This window comes from Hippoglossus hippoglossus, chromosome 16 (genome assembly GCF_009819705.1).
Source record: "Hippoglossus hippoglossus isolate fHipHip1 chromosome 16, fHipHip1.pri, whole genome shotgun sequence".
In the NCBI taxonomy this organism is placed as follows: domain Eukaryota; kingdom Metazoa; phylum Chordata; class Actinopteri; order Pleuronectiformes; family Pleuronectidae; genus Hippoglossus; species Hippoglossus hippoglossus.
Window position 1 is genome coordinate 9,111,117 of NC_047166.1, and position 25,290 is coordinate 9,136,406.

The following is a 25,290-nucleotide window of genomic DNA, read 5'->3' on the forward strand; positions in this document are numbered from 1 at the left end:
ATTCATCTCACCACCTTTTAGTTTTCTTGTTTAATCTGGGCCAGACGCCTCCATTTTAAAAAAATAATAACCCCCCCCCCCCCCCTCATCTCAAACTGCTCTTAACCAGACTGCAAAATGACGTCATATCACCCCTTATTGCCCTGTTCTCCTGTAGAAATGAAGGCAATGGTGACACAGGTTTTTACTTCTATCTCAGTGAGGCCACTCATTTGTATAATGCAGTCACTATAGTCTCTCTAATCTTAACCATCACAACTTAATGCCTAGCCCTAAACCTAGTTCTAACTCTAGCCCTAAAACCAAGTCTTAACCCTCAAACAGCCCTTTAAAAGTGGGCCCGAAAGTGAGGATAGGCCAAATGTCCTCACTCCATAGGTTCTAGGCTCAACATGGTCCTCACAAAGTGATCTGTACAAGCACAAGCACACACACACAATCTTGTACTTGATGACACTCATTGGCATAATGCCTTCCCTATAGCCCCTTACTCTAACCCTAACCATTACAACCAAATGCCAACAATGTGACTGTGTAAACAGATTTATGTCCCCACAACATGAGTAATACCTGCACCACACACAATTCTTCACTCTTTTTTTGGGGGGGGGGGGGGGGGGGGGGGGTAGTTCCCATATCCCTCTTATGATTTTATTTCATTATATACTTTTATCCTTTTAACTTTTAAATGTCTGAGATTTGAGATTTGGGACTCACTTTTTAATCTTTATCCTATTTTACTTTTCGTAATTGGGTTATTATATTTTTGGCACGATAACCCAAGCCTAAACCTTATTCTAATCCTCAAACCGGCCTTTGAAAAAGTGAGGACCGTCCAAAATGTCCTAGTTCCATCAGGTCTATGCTTAAAACGGTCCTCACAACGATATACACTAAGTACAAGTTCACACACACAATTTTAAACAGCTATTCCTACACATGCACACACATGCACGTATGCACACACCAACCAGAGTCCTTGCTTGAAATGCAGCATTTTAATGAAGTTATAAAAGCGTATTTGAAAAAAATCACTCCCCCCCTTTATCAATTCCAAGTTTTCTTTTCCTGTGTACATTTGGTAGGAATAAGGCAAAGAAGTAGTCTCTTGAAATAGCAGTTCACATTAATTAATCATCACCATGTCATGTATAAATATTACTAAAATCTGGGCTGTAGCTACAGCGAGGTTCATCCTCCCTGTGTGTCAGCATCAGTGAAGGGACGGCGGCAGCAGCAGGGCCGGCTGCTCTCCAGCTCGCTTCCAGACAATCCAGCCCCCCCATCCCAAAAAAGAAAGCATTCCCACCGAGGGACGGGATGCTTCTACTTCACTTGCTTTTTTTTCTCTCCATCCCCTGCTGTCAGAAGCAGAGGAACAGGTGAAACTGTGGAATTCAAATATAAATGTCGATTCCCCCCCCCCCACACACATATTTTTTTTTCCTTTTTTCGTTTTGCTTCCAGTTCAAAATGAGACAATTCCTCAACTCAAAACACAGCCTATGCCTCTTATTTATAAAAACCAGGGTGAGGGTCTGAACATTAAACTGTAGTGACTCCATGTTTGGGCAGTGAGTAAGTCTTTTTATGAAATGATTAACAACTGTGCATCTCAGAGCTGAGGGCCTGATTGAAATCGAGGCGGAGACACGAGAGGAGAGGCATAGTCCGAAGTGAGGGAGAGGAGGATGTATGGCAAGAAAAACAACCACAACATCACATGAGGAAAGGCAGGAGAACGATGCGGATCCATTCAGGAAATCTTATCCAAAGATAAAAAAATGTTCTTTTTCATAAAAGCTGTTAAAACTCTATAAAATCAATTCTGTTTTTTTTTCTTCTCATCACAAATCAAATTAAAACCCGGACATATGTACTGTAAAAACATTCATTAATACAAGGCCATTTTGAGTCGGTGTTAGTGTACAGTGTGTGTGATTTACAGTGCTTGTATAACCACTGGCAGCCATTTTCCAAAAAATAACCCCCCTGATTATTGTTATTATTATCATCATGTGGCTTTTTCAGAAAAAGCTGTATGCACGTTGTATTATTCCAAGAGAGAGCGCCGCACACGCTGACGCTGTGCTCAAACCTCCTGCCGAGGCTTAATGCTGCTAAATGCAGGTGCTAGACGAAAGACAGGGAAATGAAACATAAAACACAGCGGAGTCAGTGACGGACTCTGAACCCGTGACTGGTGAGTGCAATTCTGTGTCGACAGCATGTAAGTCTCTCAAGTTCTACAAGTCCCACATGTCTTAAAATGAACAACAAGAGAGAACAATAAACAAAACAGGAAATCACCCCTGATTGGCTCACAATTACCCCACGTGGCACGATGGTAATTTCCTGTAAACATTTCTTCGAATGTTTATAAAAACACCCTTCCCATTTAAAACACAAAAATATATAGAAATTTATTTTTACATGGACATATATATTACTAAAGGCCTTAAAATATTTTCCGTTCTTCTCCTTGAAAAGTCACAGTTCCCTTCAGTGGATATTTAGCCTCAGACGGACCTGGAAGGAGAAACAGACGTGGTTTCACAGCTTGTCATGAGTCACAACAGTACGGACTGAAGGCTTGCACTTGCTTACCATGCCAAGTCTTAGTACCAAGTTTTATTCCTGCTTCTCCTGGCTCCGTTCTTTCTTAGGCACCAGTGCCTTACGGAGGTATGGCATGAGTAAATAGGCTACAAGGAAGAATACATGACCACAGAAATAGATGGACGAATACACCTGTAAAAACACAGAGCAGATCAAATTAATGTAAATTACCCTGTCAGATAAACTGTAATTTACATTCACTCCAAGTAAATGTGTGTGATGGCTACAATCTGCAGCTGCTGCTGAAGCTGCAAAATAAAGGCAGTAACAAGTCTACACACTAGTGTCAGCATAAATAACATCAGTGAACCAAGCAACAAACAATTATAACAAAGGCAGCTGGTAATGATCAATATTAATCAGCATAAAGACCTTACACCTTTTATGAAAGATGGGAATTGAGTAGTGGTGGCACATGTGTAGTCCACTAGACTACAAGTACTACTTCCCATCACATTGTTAAAAGGAATGTTTTCCTGAAAGATGAAGCTCATTGGCAGCAGGAGTGATATTTTCAGCTTGACCTTGAGTAGCTGAGCGTGACGGTAGCATGTTACCACTCTCCAAACACAAAAGGAAGACAGAGCAGGTTTGAGGAACGGGAATCTGAGCAAGTCAGTCACCACTTTCTAATCTATAAGAGCTTGATGGTGGCTTATCTTTCAATTAAGTTTGAAAGTCCTAAATACAAAACATCTAATCAGTAAGATGGTCCCATTCACAGACACAAGAGACTTGTGGCTCCAACTTGATGCCAGTTATGTGCATATTCAGATAATTACGTTCACTCAGGAACTGTTAAGTATTTTTTTGGGGTCTCAAGAAAGCACTGCTCCACACTGTAGGTGGTCACATGACACACAGATGAAAGCTCTACAAAGCTATAAAACCCTTGACTTTAGTGGCAATGATCTCATAAAGTAAACACACACAGTCAAATTTTAATGAAGTCTGTAGCATGTCAAACAGATTAGTAAGCTTTGAAAGTCAAGTGGGATCCTAGGATCCCATTCATTTGTAAAATCATTAAAATATTTAATCAATCAAAAGATGTTATCAATAAAAGTCATAGAAGAAAATAGAAGCTATAACATTTCCTGCTGAAAATGAAGTGTGAATACTGAGTTAGTCATGGAAAGGTCGTCAGGCAGTGCGGGTAGATGTGTTTTGGGGCGTAGCTTTGACGAGCGGGGCAATTTTCTGGGATTACCAACCCCAGCTTTAATGATATAAGTGAAAATGACTGTATTTTTCCAGTGACTTTACTTATTGAGTTGTGAGTTACCTTGAGCCATTTGTCATAGGTGAAGAGGCAGAATGGCACTAGGGGGTAGCCCATGAAGAGCCAGTGAAAAAACTGCTGGACTACATAGATGAGAGGGTAGAGCGCGCTGTTGGCCAGCTTCGTCAGCAAGGGACTGTCCCTCACCAGAGCCAGGGCCTGTCACACACACACACACACACACACACACACACACACACACAATAATAATTATATGATAGCAAGCAAATGATGCCCAATTGTGACTGCAGTCAATATTTAATTAGTGCATTCAACAGTAAAGTACATTGGATCAATAGTGTTATGATGTTTAATAACAAGAGATTGTCTCTTGTTAAATCATAAATATCCTGCTGAGATAAATACCAATAATTAAAATGAGGTCACTCATCTCCGTACCTGTCTCTCTACAGTGATGATGAAGAATTCCATGGAGAAGCACAAGATGTATCCGGAGTGAAGGCCGTGCCAAATCGTCAGAAACAACAGTGTGGCCACATGAGACAGGGTCTTATTTCCCAGGAACTTTAACCGCTTGAAGACATGTCTTAAAAAAAAGAGAAAAGAGGACAAAAATGAAGATATTTAGAACATCTCCTTCAATTAAATATCTGGACATGGGGGAAAATGCTCAATGAATCAACTACCAGTGTCACGACAAGCACTCACTTACCTGAATGTTGTTGTTGCATAGCAACTGAGGTTCTATTAAAACAGCTCAACTTTACATGTCTACAAGGGTGCTCATTAATTCAACAGTGGCCCAGGCTACAGGAGGCACAGTGTGTTTTCACCAGTGTTTTATTTTCCCTTGTAGCACACAGGTTATAAGTTTTAGCTGTAGTGAGCAGGGTCAGATAAATAAGTACATGAAGAACTACTGTTCATCGAACCTTCCTCACGTCCTCAGTATGTTTATAAAAACATCTAAACCCATGTACGAACACTTTTCATCTTTGCAACGTCAGAATGTGAAGATTACATCAGGATTTTTCTTTTTAACTTTGTGAAACCAAATGTCCGACAGGGCACTCGCTCTTAAAACAAGGCCGGTGTCTTGGAATGTTATACAACAAGTACACAGCGATATACAGATACTTATGTGGTAATACAAATATTCTCATGTACTCTGGTTGCTCTCATCACCCAGACGGTCCTCACTCCAGGGACAATAACAGGGTGAGAGGTTGTGCCAGGAACATTTCAGGAATGTGTTCATTAGCAGGGGAAGATGGGAAAGCTCTCAACTTGCATGGTCAAGTCGAACCAAGATTATTATTATCATCATTATTCATAGATTAGTTGTCTACTGGCACAGTGGAGTTCCTATGGGCTGAGATTGTCCTGTTGCTTACTAAGAAAATCACTTTAGAATTCAGATTCCTGTAAATCTCTAAGTTATTCAGAAAGTATCTGAGGTCTTAAGAGAACAAATGAGGTAAGTAAGTTTACATGAAGGAATCTGTTAGTGAGCTGCGATCTTCCCTCTTCCTTTAAGGCTACCACTGCTACCACAAGAAAAGCATGCCTGCCTCCTGGCCTGCGCCGTAACACTGGGGCCTAAGTTTCCTCTATAAATGGTTTCACGCTCCTCGACTAATTGAGTTAATGGTGAACACTGGTTGTCTGTCCCTTTGGGTTTTCTGGTTCACTTACTTGCTTCCATCACCATTTGCTGGTTGATGGTAGATTTAGCCGACATGCCAATGCTGTTGCTTAGACTGGCCAGCAATCACAGAAACTGAGTCATTTCCCCGCCTGAATATCAAATAGATTAAGTAAAGATAACTAAGATCAGGTTCCTAGTTAAAAATGCTTAGGCTAAGTTCGGAGCTTTGTGAATTCAGCTCCAGCTGTGCAGAGCTTAGAAAGTAGGGGGGATTTATTTCTTGTCTTTTATTCACACTACTTCCGACAGTTTTTGCGTTTACGACTAAAATAGCAATACCTGAACCTGTTTATTACTAAACTGCTTAAATGTCTGCCAAGAGAACTGTAACTCAGAAGTGGCACACATGTGACTATAAATAGACTTTTCTTCGGAGGTCAAACATTGAGAAGGTTTTAGTATCCGCCTAAGGCCAGAAAGCTCTCCAGTGACCAGCATACTGTTTAATATCATCCTTAACTAAAGTCTAATATCCTGTTGTAGTTACCTGTTGAGATTCTACATCTTAGCTACTTTTATTTCCATTTTAAAACCAATTCCCACTCCGTCATCCTCTATGTCTCATGCAGTTCTGCAGAGTAGAAAGTAAAAGTGAGCTTAAGTAGCTAATGCATTCAAAAGAAATGGACCATGTAATAAACTGTGTGTTAAATAAATTGCTTTGCTCACTGCGGTAACCATAAAACTCTGCCACATATGCAAAGAATTTCATGCATGAAGCTGCTGCTGGAAAACTGTCAGAGACTGTAAGCGTCTGAAAGCTGCAAAACTTTTCCACCCCTCCCAGGATGTTCGCATCCTCGCTGTCATGATTGAACTGTCCTGCCTTCTTCCTCATTGTTCCCATCCAGGTAAATATTTCACTTTAACATCAACGCTTTGGATACAAGTTAAAAGAACCTCAGGGATTTCAGGCTCCACACTGACCTGGCAGCCCACGCGTTTGTGTTGATGTTGAAGGAGGAGATGGTTCCTCCGAAAAGCGGCGTGGTTTCAAAGAGCCACACCTTCATGTTGGCGCAGGCGTCCCACCGGTGCTGGCCCTCCACAACGCCATTGTAGCCGAGTCCAGAGAGGATACATATACCCTCCTGAAACATACAAATGACATACTTTCATCATTTGCTCGAGTGATATCACACCACGAAGCCGATAAACTATGACTGTACATGTTGCGGATGTGGGTGTGCCACAAAAGATGTAATCATCAGCACATATCAGGGTGTAAAGATATGTGAAGGGTGGTAGTTTTAGTGTTATTGCTGTACATACACTATATACATCGATATAAATGCAGTTTCATAAAAATAAGGCTAATACCAGGCACCGAATCAATAGCTTTTAGCCGTTTGCCATCAAGGAACAACTTTTTCAAACACATTTCATGCACACGTTTGCATTTTATGAGACGACTTACCGCTATGACCCAGCAACTGACGTATTTGTACAAGATGACTTTAGCCCAAAGCAGAATAAACACACAGCGATACCAGAACGGCTGAGCCTGTGGACATGGCATAGTTTTACATTTTAGACAAAGATGAAAAAAGATACGCTGATGCTTTGACTTGTCACGCATTGAAAGATGTACGATTACTCAGTGATTATTTGTTTTTCTCACCTCATATTCATCCGTTAGAAAGTAGCTTTCTGCGTAATAGGGACTAAATATTGTATATATCACCAAGCAGACAAAACCCAGACCAAACCTCTTCATAGCCGGAATAACGCTGAAAGATAAAGAAAGAGATGGATGAGGTTGGGAGTAGAGAAGGTAATAATGGTGATGTTAACTGCAAGGCTGTGACACTGCGCCTGTATTTTTTCACAGAGACGTAATAAAGATATGTTTTCAGCTCATTTTTCTTTACATCGCTCATAATCTTCCGACTCTTTTACCTGTTGGGAGGCTTTCCGGGGCAGTCGGTGAGCTCCCCCGCCACCAGCCTCTGGTAGCTCCGCAGCGTGAACTGGGGCCCCACCAGGAAGCCTCCATAGAAGTAGGAAAAGCCGCACACCTCGAGCAGCGAGGGCACAGACGGCAGGGCTGCTTTCTTCTGCTCTGCACTCAGCTGGGACTGGGATTTAGGGAAGTGAGAGGAGAAAGACGATGAAACACAAAGAAGATCAGAAGAAGAGGAAGAGGAGGGATGGCAAGGTGGGATGACAGTAGGGAGGGAACAGACACTGGAGAAGGGAAGACATTTTGAAAGCACACTGATGGGCTCAATGTGGATCTAGTTACAAAACATTTGACCACTATGTGCAGTTGGCTGCAAACTAAACATGACTGACCTAAATACTCATTAGCTGGTATTTCAATGCAGGCTGTAACCTGTGTTCTGAAGAGTGACCCATGGCCTTCATTACCTCCGCCAAGGACATTATGTTTTCATTTGTGTTTGTTTGTTTTTCTATCTGTTATTTAGCAGGATTACACAAAAACTCCTGGACAGATTACCAGGAAACTTGGTGGAAGGATCCGGTATGGGTCAGAGAAGAACCCATTAGATTTTGGTGCAGATCCAGATCAGGGAGCAGATCCAGGAATTGTAGGACGTTTTTCAACATTTCCATTGATTTCTCAAAAAGTAATTCATGGATCTTGATTCAAAAAAACAATGAGGCATGTTAAGGGGACAGATTTATGAATATGTGCAATTTGGTGCAGATCCAAATAAAAATCAGGATCTAGTGGATTTAAATGTGGTTTCATAAGGGTGTCTGCTGTTTTCAGGCACTGAAAATCTGTAACTACCACCATAGCTGAGAACTGCAATGTGGCCTTAGCTATGAGGATGGTTTTCATTTAAGGGGAATGTTAGGCCTTGGTGTAGGTTTGTGCCAAGAATGAAAGGAGAATGAAAAACACAGAATAATACTGATTAAAATAAGAACGAAATAAAGCAACAGAAGTGGAATTTAACAGCTGCCGCAGATGTGTTGAAACAAATAAAGAAACCAGACTACAGCTGGAAACCAAAGCAAACTGGGTGAAAGAAGAGCACATCATTGAAAGACCTTAATAGAGCTGATACAAAGTTTATCATGGGATGAGGTAGTGGTGTTATTCTGTTTACACTGACCTAGCTATCTATATGACACCTTTGGCAGATTTCTACCGCTGTGGGTGATGTTACAAATGAACAAGCCAGCCTGTATGGTATCTGGTAACAGTTTCTCCATTTTATTTCCATTAAAATGTACTGTATCACGATGTTGTAATACATAATTGTACATATTGTGAGAGATGATTGTATCCTTGCCACCCATTATGTTATACCTTTGCTAGCATGTCCTTGTCCTTTGTTTAGTCCCATTTTTCTTCCCTGCTGTTCTAAATCATGTCGACTTCTCCTCTCTTGGGCTTTTAGCAGGCAAACACAAAGAGCCTGAACTGAATGTGAAAAAAGAGAAGATCTCTGCAGCTCCTCTCTCGCAGAAAGCCCTTTTGTTCGCTTGCTGCTATATCAATGCTGCTTTGGATTCCATAGTGGTCCGGCTTTCAGTTAGTTGTGATGTGCGTAGATGTCCAGTACTTCTTTTGAGCTTCCCTGCTGTATTCATGTACTCTCTCCTGAGCTGTGAGTGACGTTTATTTCCTTTACGACCAAGCATTTGCTTGTTTGAGTGACCTTGTGGTGACATATACGTGATGGTTTGTGTTTGAGTCGTAGCAAACAAAAAGCTGCTTTATGGTAAATGCTTTTCTTTGTATTCTATGGTGAGTGAACTTAATATTGTTGCGTTTTGAACTGGTGATCGCACAAAAACAAAGAATCTGTACCACTGTACCCTTCAATTTTTGGAAATTGTATCACGTCATTTCTTCTATTCTGACAATTTATAGTCTGCACAATTTTGTTTAGAATATAGAGTTTTGTGGGGAAATAATTGTTTCATTCATAAATAGTGATAACAATGTTTTGACAGAGCCCTGCATCCTTGTTTGTATTTAGTCACTGACCGTAGCCGCTTCGTGCAGCTCATAGTGATCATAAATTGATTGATTGTTCTTTCTATCAAAACCCATTTTCCCATCTTTAACATACGACAGGATAAAAAAAGAGGCCAGAAATGACAAACCGAGATTAAATGTGAGCAAAACTCAAACCCAGACAGACAACATCGATAGATTCACCAACATTAGAGCAAGCAAAAGCAAGAAAGATCAACCAACTCACTGGTTCCTTTCCGCCGTCATAGTAATCAAATGACAACCCTGTAATCAGAAAATGCAAGGGGTGTCAGAAACTATGTTAGGGTGACTAATGCTGCCATGATCATTTCAATAAACACTAAGAGCATGCAGATGTTCTGTCGGCAGTTTATCAATATGTTAATCATTCACTGGAGAACAGGGGGAGGTGACAACAAAAACAATAGAAAGATACAAAATTCAATACGATGAGAAAATATCTACTTTTAAGAAAACAATTGGTTTTGACAAGCAGAGCGGTGCAAGGAGAACTAGAGTCAACTCACCGACGAGCTTCAGCATGAGGACACAATGAGGCATAGTCCACTTGATGTCATACTCCTCTGTTGCTGTGTAGTAATAACCTGCAAGCAGGTAGACCTGCAGGAGGAGGAGAAGGGGAAAAACAAAAACAAAAAACATTAAAAACATCCGGATGGAAAAGATCAGCCTCATTAAATATAAGTAGAAGTTTATCACAGCTATAAGTAACAGAAAAGAATGAAAACAGAAAATCATCATGATAATTCCCAGGAAGTGTGTTGAGGTTTTTTTAAGGAAATCTAGAGCGTGCACATTTCTGTTTAAACACTTGGTTTCATTACCATATTTCTCAAAGTGTTAGGGTACAAAAAAGCAAGCAGGGCAATTTCTGCAGGAAGCATGTGACTACTACATCATACAATTATTGGCCTTAGTTGTGACTGGCCATTTTAAATACACGGGACAAACAGTGTTTAGGCATTGACAAGGAAATCAAAGAAACCTACAGACGCAGAAATACGATTTAAGACTGTGCAGATGATCTGGCTGGCAGTACCTGAGCCACTGCGGCAAAAGTCTAGCAGTGCACAATCGGGGAGCTATTGCTACAGAGTACTGTGTGCATGGAGATGGAGAAAGAAAAAAAGAGACACCAGGACACCTCACCATTTGAAAGGTAAAGCTGCTCAGGACAGCGGTTACTGTTCTTCCCATAAGCCTCAGCATCAGGAATTGGACAAGGATGCATACTGCGGAGTGATAGATCTGAGAGCCTGGGAAAGAGATGGACAGAGAAGGGGGTAAGGGGCTGGGGAAGATGGTAAGTGCAGTCAAGTGTGACCTGTAGGACTGAAAAGGACAACAGCCCTTTTCCTCCTCCTTCACAGTTCAGTATTGGCAGACACGGTGAGACGACGGCAAAGCAGAGACATGATAAACATCCGACTTGAATTGAGCTTTTTAAAAGACGGCCGGAGCAAACAGAATTCCACAAGGAGAAAGATAAAGCAACAGACCTGCTGTAAAATCCAAGTGCAGCCACAACATAATAAAGAAAAGAGAAAGAAATCAATGTTAGCAGTTTGAGTTCAGTCCAGCCCGCCACCCTGCTCCATGACGAAGCTCCATCCACTCATCCTCTCATCCTTACCATTGCTGCCACGGTGGCAAATAAACAATTCATTGTTACATGAGGAGACAGAAAGTAAAATAGAAACTATTTTGATAATCAATATCATGTTATAAGAAAAAACACCAAAAATTCAATGGTTGCTCTTTTGTTGGTTTGATATCTTTCTGTGACAGTAAATTGAATTAGGAATGCAACTAATAACTAGTTTTATCATTGATTAACTTTAAAAGTAATTGACAGATTAATTGATCAATCATTTTTCGATGAAATAACAGATAATAATAAAAAAGACTTGGAATATATACAGCCCAAGGAAGTCTATAAAGAATCAAAACAGATGTGGAGTTTACTATCAGAGACGGCAAAGAACAGCATCATACATGTTCCTCTTCCATGAGTTGGAACAGGAAAAAAGTTATGTTATTGGAATTTTTGTTTGAAAAACTACAAAAATGTTCGATTAGTTATTAAATATTGATTATTCATTATTTGGATTTCTAGCTGTTCTCACTCTGGGAACTTAAAGATGATTTTCATTATTTTTCCAACATTTCATGCATCAAACGACTCATCAATTAAGCAAGAAAAGAACTGGAAGATTAAATAATCATTATTTGCGGTCGCTGATGTACTCGATGTAGTGTACAGTACATCGAGTCCCAGAGGAAGAGGGCGACAAATTAAAATCTCCTGTAGTCAAACCTGTCTGCCTGCCTGCTGAAGAGCAACACATTTACTTCCTCATCCACCAAGAAATGTCCCAACAACGGTTGATGATTCATCCACATGCAAATTATAAATCTTGAGCTCCAACAACACATCCCTCAGCCATCGTGTTTCAAACTAAATGGAGTGAATGTGCTTTCTGTTAAAGCAGACACATGCAATTATATTCACCTGTAATATATATTAGTTCTTTAACGAGGCTGACGACTTACTACATTTGAAGAAATGCTAATAGAGTTAATATGTGAGCAGAGAATCACCTCTTCATTTTCTTTAACAAAGTTACTCTTGATCAGTTTAACAGCAGCCAAACATATTCTGACAGCACTAAGGGTATGGAAGGCGTATCTGACAGTTATAGATATGATATATTTTGTATCTTTTAAGTCTTACTTGCTTCTTACCTCTCGTGGGTAAAACCACTGGGCTTGGATTTAATTGCTTCAGAGTTTGTAGCTGCTGCTGACACACAATGTAAGCAGTGTATGACCTTTACATTTTAAGGTGCCCTATGGTTGCTCTGACCACTATGGAGAAGCTTTTGTTTACGAGCAGCTCCTCATTTAGTTCAGCAGATACATCAGAAAAACAGCAATGCACCATTAAAGGCTGGGGAGAAGGCCACTGATAGCAAGTAAAAGGGAATTTTCCAAAAATGGCTATGCAACTGATTTATGAAGAAACCCTAACGCATTTGATTGACCTGCATTTAAAAGTATCAACTCTTTAGAAGAAACCCCCCATGGCAGCTTTAAAGAAGCCCTGACACATATCTTAACCCAACTATTTAAATGTGGTAGAGTGTATGAAAACAACTATAAATAACGGTGTAATTGTTTTTGAGTTGAACAATACTTGTGCAGACTTTCCACCCACACAACACAAATCATCTCCTTTATCTCACCGAAGTTGAAAGCTGCTAGAGCCAGTCCAGAGAGTGTGTTGAATAAATGAATAACTGTGGAAGACTGGTAGAACAAGAACCGCCGGTAGACCAGGGCACAGGGATACCCTGCAGGAGAAACAGACAGAGGGGGGGGGGGGACGGGGACGACACGCTGTTACAGTATGTGCATTCATATCAGCGAACTGAGCTTCTGTTGACACCTCAGCGTATTAATGACTCTGACCTTGTGGTAAAAACACATGGCGGACACACATTCCAACACATTAGGCCCACTGGTGCGCATGTGTGGTGGGTGTTGGTGCAAACCTGGCCTCTCAAGGAGGAATATAAAGTCTGTGTAACTACAGGAAGAATAAACTCAGTGCCCAAACCATTATTCTTAAATAAAAGAGGATAATTTTGTTCAGTTTGAATCTCATATTAACTTTATTGTGATTGACCAGTGAGCCAGTAAAGAGGCTGAAGGGCCAGTAAAAACATTTTTTAACAGTCCACAAACAATCCGTTGTTTTGTAATCAGAGCATTATGGCCTGCCTTCTTTTTTTCTAGCGTGCAGTGTGTAGCTACACAACTTTTGTTTGTCACAACCACTTACATTCTCCATCTCAAGGTTTCATACAGCCATCGTGCCTCGCTCACCGAACCGGCCGCTGGCATTAACACTGCTGGGGTGGTGGGCCACATGTCAGTGAGACTTGTGACTTGATTCTGTTTTTGCTCTTCACCTGCTTCTCATGTATTCATGTTTTGTTGTGTAGCACCACTCTCCTATTGAGCTCAGCACGCAATAAATGTCAAGAGTGCAACTTATTTTTAATGCATTTTTGTTAAAACTCTTTTAAGTAGAAAGATTGATTTCTTGCTATTTTTAAAGGCTAGCTCACATGAGTAGGATTTCAAGCATAATATAGAATTTTTAAAGGCTAGCTTTATGGGTTTGTTTATGCTACTAAAGTTTTTTGCTACATTAATTTTGTGTTTTTATTTATTGTTTTGATAAATAGGAAATGTTAAAATCAACCAATGGTTTAATGGTTAAATCGTACTTTGTGCATAATATTTGTGCATATTGGACATATGTTTAAAAATGCATTTGTTGTTGGTTAATTAATGTGCCTGAATCATAATAATGATAATCTAAAGTACTATCTTTGCAGGGAAGTTGAAATATTTTACAACATCCTTCGCTGCATCAAGACTATCTGTATGATCAGCTACACCCTCCTCCAATGTGTGCATGTATCTGTGCCTTTTGGGGCCATGGAAACAATCTTGTTCAGGGCCACCAAAATCATAGGGCTGCCACTGCTCACTCAGTGTCCCACCCATCCTTTCTCTCCCCCCTTTAGATCTACGCTGATCTCATCACGGCCTCTCTAGAACACAGTCTGCCTGCAGGATCCTCTGTGGGGTTGCCTCTGGTGCAGGCTCTGCTCTCAGGTGAGCTCCACCCTTGAGACAGGAGGCAGAGCTTGTTGATTAGTATTTGTAGTAAACACCTGAAACATAAAGTCTTCCTTCAAAATGCTTCATTATGAAAACATTAGTCAGAACTGTGATGCAAGAGTTAATAGTTGTGATTATTTCCGGTGAGCGTGATAATAAAATGAGGGAGGAGTAAGACAGTCCAACATTTGAATCAGCTGTTTCTGACTGAATGAGCAAGACCTTTCAACTTTGTACTTCCACTAACAAACAAGGAACTAAAGGTTAGTGGATATCAGGGTTTGCATATTCTCAGGAACCACAGCAACTTAGATGTGTCTTAATATGTTGTAAAGTAACACACAGTTCCCCCTCTGCTCCTGTTGTTTTACTTTAGAGGATAAATAGATAATGAATTGATCTTAATAAGAAGTATTGTCGCTGTAATAAAAGAGGGATTCGGTTTATTAGTCCGAGCCAGAGATCTCCATTGTTGTCCAAATACTCAGGACCAATCAATGAGCCACATTATTGAAAGTTGCTTTATCAGGTTGGTCAAGGGACACTGGGGTTTATTTTGATTCAACCCCACATACACTATCCTCCTGCTGCCACAGATATTCTCTGGTGCAATAAAATTAAACCAGTTAAACAGATTTTTTTTTTTAAATGTTCCATTAAGGATTGTATGACATAATTCCTTTAATAGGAACTCTTGGGTGTTTGGGTCTTCTCCTCCTTTCAAAGAGGTTTAAGGCCAAAATTATTGGGGTACAGATTAATGACGTGACATTTCTGTACAATAAAATGTTTTCGAAGATATAAAGCTGTAAAGTATCTGAGTCACTGGGATGTAGAAACTTGCAGGCTTCTTGTGAAACTGCTCAATGGCCCAATTTCTTTTTTTTCTTTTTTTGTAAATACAAATACAAATGTAGGTCCCACCCAGTGCATTTCCATGTAACTGCTCTTGCAAAGCAGCTGGCTAACCAAATCCAGCTTATGGAACTCTGTGTATAGCAGAGGAAACGATGGCGCAATCAGTTTTTTCAGTCTCGGCTGTAGACAGTGACTATACGATTGCAATATTACGCAAAAGCACATCTACAGTGGGACAAAGAGCGTGCAACAGGCTGACTGGAGGGTTGAAGGCTGTGACACAAACCAAAGTCTGATCTGAATGGCCTTGTTCAAGCCATTGTGTTGTGCTGTGTGGGTCTGCACAGAGAGAAAAATAGACGTGGCCATGTGTCAGAGCAAAGTTCAGAGAGGACAGCGTGGAGGACACCCTCCCCCTCCACATCCACACACTGAACCCTGACATTCCCATCCTGGAGTCCTGCAACGTGTTGCAGCCTGATGTGGTGAAGCAGCAGACCTTCAAATAAAAACAAACCCCTGTGATAAAAGACCCCAGAGAACTCTAATATCTCCCCTCTACTCAAATGGAGTATGGAATGGAGGGTGCGGGGACATAGTTTGACAGCCTGAGCTCATTCTGCAACATGTCAGAGCTCTGTCCTCACCCAACAACAGAAGGACTATTAACCAACACTACTCTCATGTTGTGTAGCTAATCCTGCAGCTACTGACACTGCCATCACACTGGTAGCACTTTGCTAACACACATTTGTAGCATACTAGCTAACTTGGTTGACTAGTTAGTTAGCTGGTCCAACAAGTGGGAAGATGATGAAAAACACGGCAGACACGTTCTGTCAGTATCTGACAGCAACACCTCCCTGAGAACTAGCCGAGCAGCAGCACCTCCACACCGGTTCACCAGCCTCACTTCAGCCGCTGCTGGAGCTTTGCACACAGAGAACTTCACCAATGAGGCTGTGAGGCAAATGTTCAACCGCGGCTTGGAAATCAATCAGTAGCTTCCTGCAACACAAGTCTTCTGCTGTTCAAAACAGCAGGAGCAACACAGCAGATTTTCAGCCTGATGCTACATCTCTCACTCGGTACCTGACTGAGCGTCATGTTAGCGGTGACAGTTGCGCTCGGCAGCGGGAGCTGTGGTACCGGTGACCCGGCCCGGAGTCCCCTCGGCTGCCCAACATCATAACCGATCCCGGGGAGAAGACACTCACCGATTAAAATAGATAAAATGAGTCGAACCGCTGGCTCCGGGGAACCTAAGGACTCCGCCAGCTTCTCCATCAAGGGAGCCGCCATCTTTCTTGTGGGCGGAAACGTCTCCTCGCGACGGTTTAGTGAACTCTACTGACTCACGGGCACGCACGCACGCACGCAAGCGCACGCTCGCTCTCTCTCTCTCTCTCTCTCTCTCTCTCTCTCTCTCTCTCTCTCTCTCTCTCACACACACACACACGCATCCTTTTTTGCATTTACTTCCATTCATTCTGTACAGCCTCCCCATAAGCTCATCTCTACCTTTAACCATGACCAATTCATGCGTAACCATAACCATAACCTTGACCATAAACATAACCTTAACCATAACCATAACCAACTTATTGATAACCTCAACCAGCTAAGAAAAGATTTTTTGTCTTATTTAAACCAGGTTTAGAACTTTATTGATCCTGACAGTGTTTATAATGGAAAAGCTTCCAAAAAGCTAACAAAAACGAGCACACTCACACGCACACGCGCACACACACACACACACACACACACACACACACACACACACACACACACACTGCGGTTAAACCCCCGGCAAAGTTCAACTGTCATTTATTTATTATTATATGTGATTTTATTTGTATGTTTTTAAGTGTTTCCCTGCATGTGGCACATATGGGCTGACATGTATCTGCAGCAAGGCAACCACAACTATGACGAATTGAGAGTTGCAGACACCATGAAGTTCAACCAACAACCCTCCAGTGTCTGGAAGCAGACTCACATACCTGACCGTGTGGGGGGAGTTTGCCCCCGTATGGTGACATGCAGGTATAACACTTCGTTGGTGCCCCTACACGAATAATTTAATTCTTTGCTTTTGCAGTTTCCATAATAAACTTGTGTGTTGTTAAAATTCAAATCTTAATAAATATGATCGTGCGCATGACATGCAGTCGATCGTGTACATGTCCAAACAAGTCTAGTGGAAATAACCTGCTTTAAAAACAAATCTAAAGCAACAACTGCATTTTAATACAGACAGAAATGATGCAGGCCACAGTCATTAATAGTTTTTTATTTTATTTAAGTACAATATATCTGTTGTGACAAAATACATTTCCATTCAAGTAGCATCCTAAATTCACCCTAAATTAAATAAAAGACTCAAAAATCACTGTAACTACCTTTCTAACTTTACATGTATTTGACATTCCTATTCATTCCCTCGACTCATCAGTCTGTTGTGTTCCTGTCTACCCCTTTATATTCTTAACGTTAAACATATAATATTTTTACACATATAAACAATTAGTCAAATAAGTCTATATAATGGAAATCATTTTAACTTACAGAAAAAATGTGCCGATGTATTATTTAAAAATATGTGACACTCTTTATTTACTTTATTCCCTTACACTTAATATTCCCTGTACTGTGACTTCACATCTCCACCACATTTCAAATGAACAAAATGTACTTTTCACGCCACAGCATTTATTTGTAAACTATAGTTGATTCTTACCTTGTAGCAAGATGTGAATTTACACATAAACCTTATTATCATCTTATGATTATGAAACAGTTGTGTAGAATCATTGGGTAGGACTTATAATAAAGGACTACCTTGTCTTGTATGAATCTGCAGCTGTTACCTCATCTACAATAGTACTAATAATCTATTTAATGTCAATTCAGGGAAGGTCTTACAAAATCTTACCATTTAGATTTATATTTTGAGAGTAAGTTTGAGATAGTTGAGCCCAGTCAATTATCAAGAATGATATGTTCAACTATTTACGGTGAACTCACTTGAGAGATATTTGATTGTAGACATGAACAACGGGCTTCTCTTTAAGAAAAACCTTCTAGAAAAATAGCAAAAGAGCAAATAATCCTGAAGGGCACCCGTCAGCCGTGCAGCACAGTACTGTCACTACCTACATTTCTGTGACGGTGCCACAATGTCGAAATGTGGAATTAAGGAAAGCAAAAGGAAGTAACAAAAGATTAAAACAACAGTAATGTTAGTATATGAAGAACTTGAGTCTACATCTTCACAACTTCATCACCTTAAAACCAACTTGTATCTTTCCCAGTGCATGCAGGGTATGCAAAACGAGACTGAATATCATCCAATCAAAGCGCTCCTTACTCATCCAGACCGCACAAAGAGAGGCCGGGCTTCGGCCGTCTCAGCCAATCAAACTCAGCCTCAGACACAGGTCACAGTCATATTGGGTGATGTCAACATTTACCGATAAATATGTTAAAATTGTTCTTATTCTTGTTGTTGCCAGTGCAATTTAAGAAATTAACATAAGGCAACATTTTCATATTCAAACTGACGTACTTTTGTTTTATTTTTAATTACAGTGAATGTAATTGATTCAATTTGAGATCAGTCAACGATGAATGAATTGCACAATATATCAGTTCTTTTGACCTTCACAGAGAAGATTCTGTTTGTTTATGTGTCACCAGGATAACGTCAAATGAAATGCCCATTTAGATCACTGGAAAACAAAAGTCATGGGCCAAACAGTAAAGTGACAAATAATAAAGACTAATATATATTTTGTAGATCTATCTAATTGTTCAAAGGTAAACAGATACAACCAAATACACACAGTAATACCTATAATCTATAGACAGATTTTAATTGAACAAAGATTTTAGAGCAGTAGCAAGTTCTACAAGATGATTGAAAATTATTCATGGCATTGTTTACTTTACTTTTAGAGGCTAAAATAGTTGCAAAGTGCCACATATAAGTGGACCAGGACGCCTGGATCATCATACAATCTGAAATCCAAGATTTTACATATAGTTAGTTGTTTATTTCCATAAAGGTAAAGCTACTCGGGTGGTATAATGTTGCAGATAGGAACCAAGGTGCTTTATACATGACCCAAAACTCAACTCATTTTATCTAATCTAATCTAATCTTGTCTCTATAGAAGATATACAGTTCTGCCAGTGTACATCCATGGTACTCATCGGCCTCTGCAGTAACAAGTGTCTTTGAACGCAGCACGACATTTCGCTCGGTCCCCTTCCTCAAATGGGGAGATGCGTTCACGGGCGTGCCGCCACGAGCCAATGGAGCTGAATGAGAGGAGGGGTCAACTTCACCGCGTTCATAAAAACCCTCAGCTGCTCTCTCACGTCGCTTTCTCACCCCTTGTCGAAGCGTCACCCGGTGAACTGTCGCTACCGTTTTTAATTCTCCAGCTTTGTTAAAGAAAAACACAACAACCGCAAACATGAGCAGGAAGTTCTTCGTCGGTGGAAACTGGAAGATGAACGGCGACAAGAAGAGCCTGGGGGAGCTGATCAAGACCATGAACGCGGCCAAGGTGGACGCCAATGTCGGTATGTGGATCCAGAACACATCCCATCGACTGAACACTTAACACCTCCTGATTTATCAATATCGCTATGTGCATGTGTTAGCTTCCTTTAGCCTCTTTCATTAGCCTGGCGTTCAAAAAGCCAACGACGCCGTTAGCGTCCACCTCCTCCATTTAACGCCGTTCTAGGCTTCATCCATTGTGAAGTGACACTAAACCGCAGATACGCAGGAATTCGTGAATACGGATGATGCGATTTTTCGCTAATGTCGGCGGTGACGCTGCGTTCCCATCCGCACGTAGACCAGCCGGGCTGCGTTCAAGTGTCCACTCATCCATCTGCTCACTGCTGCTACACGAAGCGAACGTGGGCCTGCTGTGAGTGTTTTTTAATTCATGTTGTAGAGACCGTGTGTCAGGAGACTTCAGGTGGTAAAACCCCATCAGCCACAGAGGTTTGAAACACAGGTTTTCATCTGCTGTCCTCTCCTCTTCCATTTATCCGACCATACTTGAATGCAGCAGCCGACATTTACCCTGTTGCTGTCTGCTTCCTGCAGCCTGGACACACACACACACACACACACACACCCACACCCACACCCACACACACACCCACACCCACACAAACACACACACACACCAACACACATGCACGATCCTGCAGCTGTTTTAACGCACTTCTGTTTTTTTCCATTGCATGATACTGTGCACACACACAAACACGCGCAGGGAGACGTTCAATGCGTCTGGGCCCGTTTCCTTTGTGATCAGATCAGTTGTGCTTCTCCTGCAAATTGGTGTTATGCAACTCCAGTATTGTGCGTATGCCCTGAACAGGCCCGAGCTGCACACAAGCAGACTGTCTTTCTGCTGGGCCTATCCTTGGACCTTGCTCCGTTCATGAATTCCCCGCCCCCCCAACAGTGTCTGACTGAAACCAAATTAGGATTTTTTTCCCCCCTGAGCTTTAAAGTCAAAGTTCTCATGGAGGGTATTTAAACTCTGTTACTTGGCCGTCTGGACTCCGGTTCATGACTTTTGCTTGACTTCTGTAGAATGCAGCCATGTAGGTGACCTTTTTAGAGGCTGAACTAGGACCTTTAATGCAGAGGGATCTGAGCCCGGCCAAGAGGGGAGATGACCTTTACTAAAGCAATAATACCGAGGGGTGTTTAATATAGACTCCCCTAACCCCAAAGATATGGTTACATTGTGAATGTCGGTGTCTTAACTTTGCTTTTCTGTGCTTGACCCCTGCAATATTTCCTGGTGTTGACTTGGATAATATCATATTTGCACATGCAGTGTACCCACTGTATTCACATACAGTGCAACATTAATCTATTTTTAAACCTACAGCAGGAGTTTCTTAGTATTTGCCAGTTGGGTGGTAGTAGCAGTAGTGACACATGTTTATTGACACATTTGGTTGCTTGTGGTGGGATTTTAGTGTTGCTGCAACATCTGTTACTGATGGGAAGAAGCAGTTTGGGATCAATACCAGTTTCCTGTTTTCCTTGTTCATGTTTGACCCTCAGCATTCAGTTCGATTAACAATTCTCCCTGTAAATATCACAAGAGGAAAGTCTGGACTGAATTACTCTCTTGAATCTACACAGTGTTGTAGCGCTGTGGGGGAGATGCATATGGAGACATGTATGTCCCACGGCCAGTTGCCCACTGATCAGTCAGTGTTAAACACACACATTTTGGCATCCTGCTGAAGTGTCTTTAAGCAAGGCCTGGAACCCCACCCACCTTTTGATATCATTCAGCAGCTGAACATGTTGTTTCACATTAATGGAAATTAGACAACCAAAAATAAAATTTTAGGAAAATACAAGAAATATGAGGGATATAGTGTCATAGTTAGTTTGGTTGCGTTTCCTTGTCATAAAGTGAATGTTGCAGAGACGTAAAAGATTTGAAATGAAGAATGATTCTATTCAGCCTTCAATCATTGATTACTACTGGCTACTCTGAATTCTTCAGTATGTACAGTTAATATCTTCACATTTATATCATTGATGTGAAGGAAGCTGGTCAAATATGTCTTGTAAAATGTGACTGAAGCTTTTCTCTGTTCTTCTGGGTTAATAGACGTGATCTGCGGCGCTCCAACCATCTACCTGGACTTCGTCAGGTCCAAGCTCGATGCCAAGTTTTGCGTGGCAGCCCAGAACTGCTACAAAGTTTCCAAGGGTGCCTTCACTGGGGAGATCAGGTATGTCACATCTCCAATGAAGGAAAATTAAAGATGGATGAATGAAAACAACTTATAAGCAGCTGAAAATGCAAAAAAGTAGCTCCACAGTCACTTGAAAAACCCACTGGTATATTCAATCATATCATATCATGAAAATCAAAATCTTGTTTCTGGATGGAGTAGATTAGATTATTATGTGTTTATTGTACGATTATTATTTGTTTCAGCCCTGTGATGATCAAGGACTGTGGCGTGAACTGGGTGATCCTGGGACACTCCGAGAGGCGCCACGTGTTCGGAGAGAGTGACGAGGTAACACTGGATGATTTTATCTTTTGATAATTTTTGATGATTTTATCTTTTGAATTGAATTGAATTATCTTCAAGAGACAGCAGGTGCTAAATTGTGAGAGTTGAATCCTCACATGAGTAAGTTTGACAAAAGATTCCTCACTGCATCCTTTGTTCTGCAGCTCATTGGTCAGAAGACGGCCCACGCTCTGGAGAGTGGACTCCATGTGATCGCCTGCATTGGAGAGAAGCTCGACGAACGCGAGGGCGGCATCACCGAGAAGGTCGTCTTTGCTCAGACCAAGGTCATCGCAGGTACGTGAGTCCTGACAACCCCACCGTAGAGTTTCATATGCACGAGAGATAGTCGGAATGTTGCAACACATATTTCAGGGGAAGTTTGTACAAGCTGGAGCGCGTTGGAAATCCTAAAACTTACAAATTCAAGTCTTATCACACGTCTCTTCCACAGACAATGTAAAGGACTGGAGCAAGGTCGTGCTTGCTTATGAGCCTGTGTGGGCCATTGGCACTGGCAAGACTGCCTCCCCACAGCAGGTAAATACTAGAATCCACTGAATATTTCCTCATTTTAGATTACTGCGGTCTCTTTTTCCTGAACCTATCATAAAGTGTCTGTTTCCTGTGTTACACCTCAGGCTCAGGATGTTCATCACAAACTGAGGGGGTGGCTGAAGACCAATGTTTCTGAGGCTGTAGCCAGCTCTGTGAGGATCATCTATGGAGGTCAGTCAGAGGGACGAGATGAAAATAATCATGTTAACCTTTTTTTGTATTTTCTGTCTTCTCACGAGGCTGTGCTCTTCTTCTTAGGTTCTGTGACCGGTGCTACCTGCAAAGAACTCGCCTCCCAAAAGGATGTTGATGGTTTCCTCGTCGGCGGAGCCTCCCTCAAGCCCGAGATTATCGAAATCATCAACGCCAAGGTATAAGAAACCTGGAAGCTGCAGTGTGACCATGTCCAGATCAGAGGCCAGCTCCATTCAGATGATCCAGTTCCATCATCCCTCACTCTCAGCACTTAGTCATGTTCCCCTCTTTATTCAAAGTATTCTGTGTAACAGTGTCATTCCCTCCCTTTGTTTTGATCTTGTTTGGGTAAATCTTGTCCTGGAGAAAAGGGACATGTTGACACATACACTGTACTGCACTGAAATGAGTTAAGACCACTGAGAATAGCCTGTGCGTGCTTACTAACTTCCACACCAAGTGCTCAAGCTGTAAAGACTGCCACTTGCACCTTGAGGTGGATGAGCGGTCCACTCCTTTACTTGAAAAGTTTACCAACTTCTTTTGCGTAAACAGTGTCACAGCTCTTGTCAATCTGATTTATTATTGTCTTAAAAATGAGTTGCGTCTCTTTTGTGTAATTATGATGTTCTTCTGTGGCTTTTACCTCCCTGTAGACGTGCATGATCCGCTCTCTCATTAGCTGTTTCGCCAAGAGGGGGGTGTCCATTACATGTAATCATATTGTGTCATGGCCGATGGGTTTGAGGGGGGGGGGATGGTTGTGATGAAACATTATAATAAACGGTTTAGAGACTGTTTTAGTGTGTTGGCTCTTGTTTTTCTTCTACTCTGTCCTATGACTTTCCCATGAACCCTTTAATTATTCCTTACATTTCACAGAATATATGCTTGCACTTATAACAGTCAATTTCACAACCTGCCCTTCAGGCTGCTGTGTGTTCGTACAGACACGATAAGTAATCCCGGTGGTATTCTCAGGACGGCAGAGAGAGTATCTCATTACAAGACAATGCCATGCAGAGAAACAGTTCACTGCTATTTTTATCCCGGCGCTGAGCTAAAACAGACACAAAGCCGTCATAAGATTCATGTGTCAGGGGAGAGTTCTGCCTCCTTTTCCAATTATACACCTGTACAGACAGTCATGTGTATTGGACTGTAAAATAACAGCCAAAACACACTGGGAATTCTAATCCGTGTGTGTTCTCATTTAAGCGTGTTTTGGAATTTCTATTAATTAATTAGCAGGGACACGCACCGTAAACTGATATCCCTTTCAGACCTGGTATTAACATCCATCCTGAGTAATCCAATCACAAGAGGTCAGTGCAAAGTACACGTCTCAACACACCCAAATGTGTCCTCAGATCTGATCATTCAAAACCATGTTTGAAGGCGGTCCGGGACGCATGTATCTGTTCACTGTGTTTACTCAAACAGGGGGGGCGCTGACATGCAACAAACCTCAACAGGCCAAAGCAAAGCAGAGATGTTAACCACCAACCTGAAACACCAGATTTGATTCCCTGATTAGTATGTTCTAACTGGGTAATAAGCATACTCTTGATAAACAAAGGGATAGTTCACCCAAAAATGAGAATTCACTTATAATCTACTCATGGCGTCATGGACACCATGTTTTTAGCCTAAATGTCCTCTGTTATCCGCCTTGTCCTTAGGCCAAAAAAACATGGTGTTAATGTACTCGCTTCAAATTTGAATGTCGGGGCTTTCGGACACTTGGACGACACCACAGGAGCAGTATGGAGGCATTTTATGTGTTTTTTTATACGTTTGAAGATTTGTTTACCATTTACTTAAATTGGATTGGATTTGGCTGCAACACTGTTTACCCCTTAAATTCCAAAAGTGTTTTGTGGTTTCAAACACTTCATCCACCCCTCCATCGGCATAGTGGTGAGTAGATAATGAGTGAATGTTCATTTTTGGGTGAACTATCCCTTTAAACAATAAATTCAATAGACAATTCCACCAATGTCAGCTGGGACTGGATTGGCTCCAGCCCCCATGTGACCCTCTAAGTCTTAAAGGTATGGATTTTGCATGGATAGATGGATAGATAGATAGATGGATAGATAGATAGATAGATAGATAGATAGATAGTATTGTAATGCATATATTTTACATACTTCTTATTTTCTTGCATTCTTCTTATGTGTTCTTTATATTTCTATTTATTCAGCACATTCTTCTTATATTCTTGGTTTTAGCAATCGCATCTAAACATAATTTCCGACGGTGATCAATAAATATTCCTAATTCTGATTCTGCCCTTTCACCCTCCAGTCCAGCAGGGGGCGGTGGCTCCCCGGCACCGAACCTCTG

General features: G+C 41.3%; 2 protein-coding genes and 1 non-coding gene across 4 annotated transcripts; 1 reads left to right on the top strand and 2 right to left on the bottom strand.

Moving 5' to 3' along the window:
- Window positions 1-983: 983 nt before the first annotated feature.
- lpcat3 (lysophosphatidylcholine acyltransferase 3) lies at window positions 984-16,469 on the bottom strand. Of its 2 annotated transcripts, none has more exons than XM_034611113.1 (13): window positions 16,320-16,469; window positions 12,795-12,902; window positions 10,699-10,805; window positions 10,056-10,149; window positions 9,755-9,792; window positions 7,470-7,648; window positions 7,192-7,300; window positions 6,988-7,074; window positions 6,498-6,661; window positions 4,301-4,448; window positions 3,905-4,060; window positions 2,608-2,751; window positions 984-2,529 (listed from the first exon to the last, which is right to left on the bottom strand). In XM_034611113.1, exons 1-12 carry the CDS (start codon window positions 16,402-16,404, stop codon window positions 2,632-2,634), a joined length of 1,395 nt encoding a protein of 464 aa, XP_034467004.1. In that variant the 5' UTR covers window positions 16,405-16,469; the 3' UTR covers window positions 984-2,529; window positions 2,608-2,631. The 2 variants fall into 2 exon arrangements, with proteins under 2 accessions (XP_034467004.1, XP_034467003.1); XM_034611112.1 differs by having other exon boundaries at window positions 10,699-10,808.
- Window positions 16,470-18,159: 1,690 nt separating this feature from the next.
- LOC117777552 lies at window positions 18,160-18,216 on the bottom strand. The gene has a single exon (XR_004616630.1). It is a non-coding gene; the product is annotated as a U7 small nuclear RNA (small nuclear RNA).
- Window positions 18,217-19,348: 1,132 nt separating this feature from the next.
- tpi1b (triosephosphate isomerase 1b) lies at window positions 19,349-23,741 on the top strand. The gene is made up of 7 exons (XM_034611165.1): window positions 19,349-19,692; window positions 21,774-21,897; window positions 22,107-22,191; window positions 22,353-22,485; window positions 22,643-22,728; window positions 22,830-22,917; window positions 23,005-23,741. Exons 1-7 carry the CDS (start codon window positions 19,584-19,586, stop codon window positions 23,121-23,123), a joined length of 744 nt encoding a protein of 247 aa, XP_034467056.1. The 5' UTR covers window positions 19,349-19,583; the 3' UTR covers window positions 23,124-23,741.
- The last annotated feature ends 1,549 nt before the right edge of the window (window positions 23,742-25,290 follow it).

Coding starts and splice junctions, on each gene's coding strand:
- lpcat3 (XM_034611112.1), bottom strand. CDS start 16,404: ATGGCGGCTCCCTTGATGGAGAAGCTGGCGGAGTCCTTAGGTTCCCCG. Junction 9,793..10,055: donor CCTCATGCTGAAGCTCGTCG/GTGAGTTGACTC, acceptor TTCTGATTACAG/GGTTGTCATTTGATTACTAT. Junction 7,075..7,191: donor TTCTAACGGATGAATATGAG/GTGAGAAAAACA, acceptor CCATGTCCACAG/GCTCAGCCGTTCTGGTATCG.
- tpi1b (XM_034611165.1), top strand. CDS start 19,584: ATGAGCAGGAAGTTCTTCGTCGGTGGAAACTGGAAGATGAACGGCGAC. Junction 21,898..22,106: donor GCCTTCACTGGGGAGATCAG/GTATGTCACATC, acceptor TATTTGTTTCAG/CCCTGTGATGATCAAGGACT. Junction 22,729..22,829: donor AGACTGCCTCCCCACAGCAG/GTAAATACTAGA, acceptor GTTACACCTCAG/GCTCAGGATGTTCATCACAA.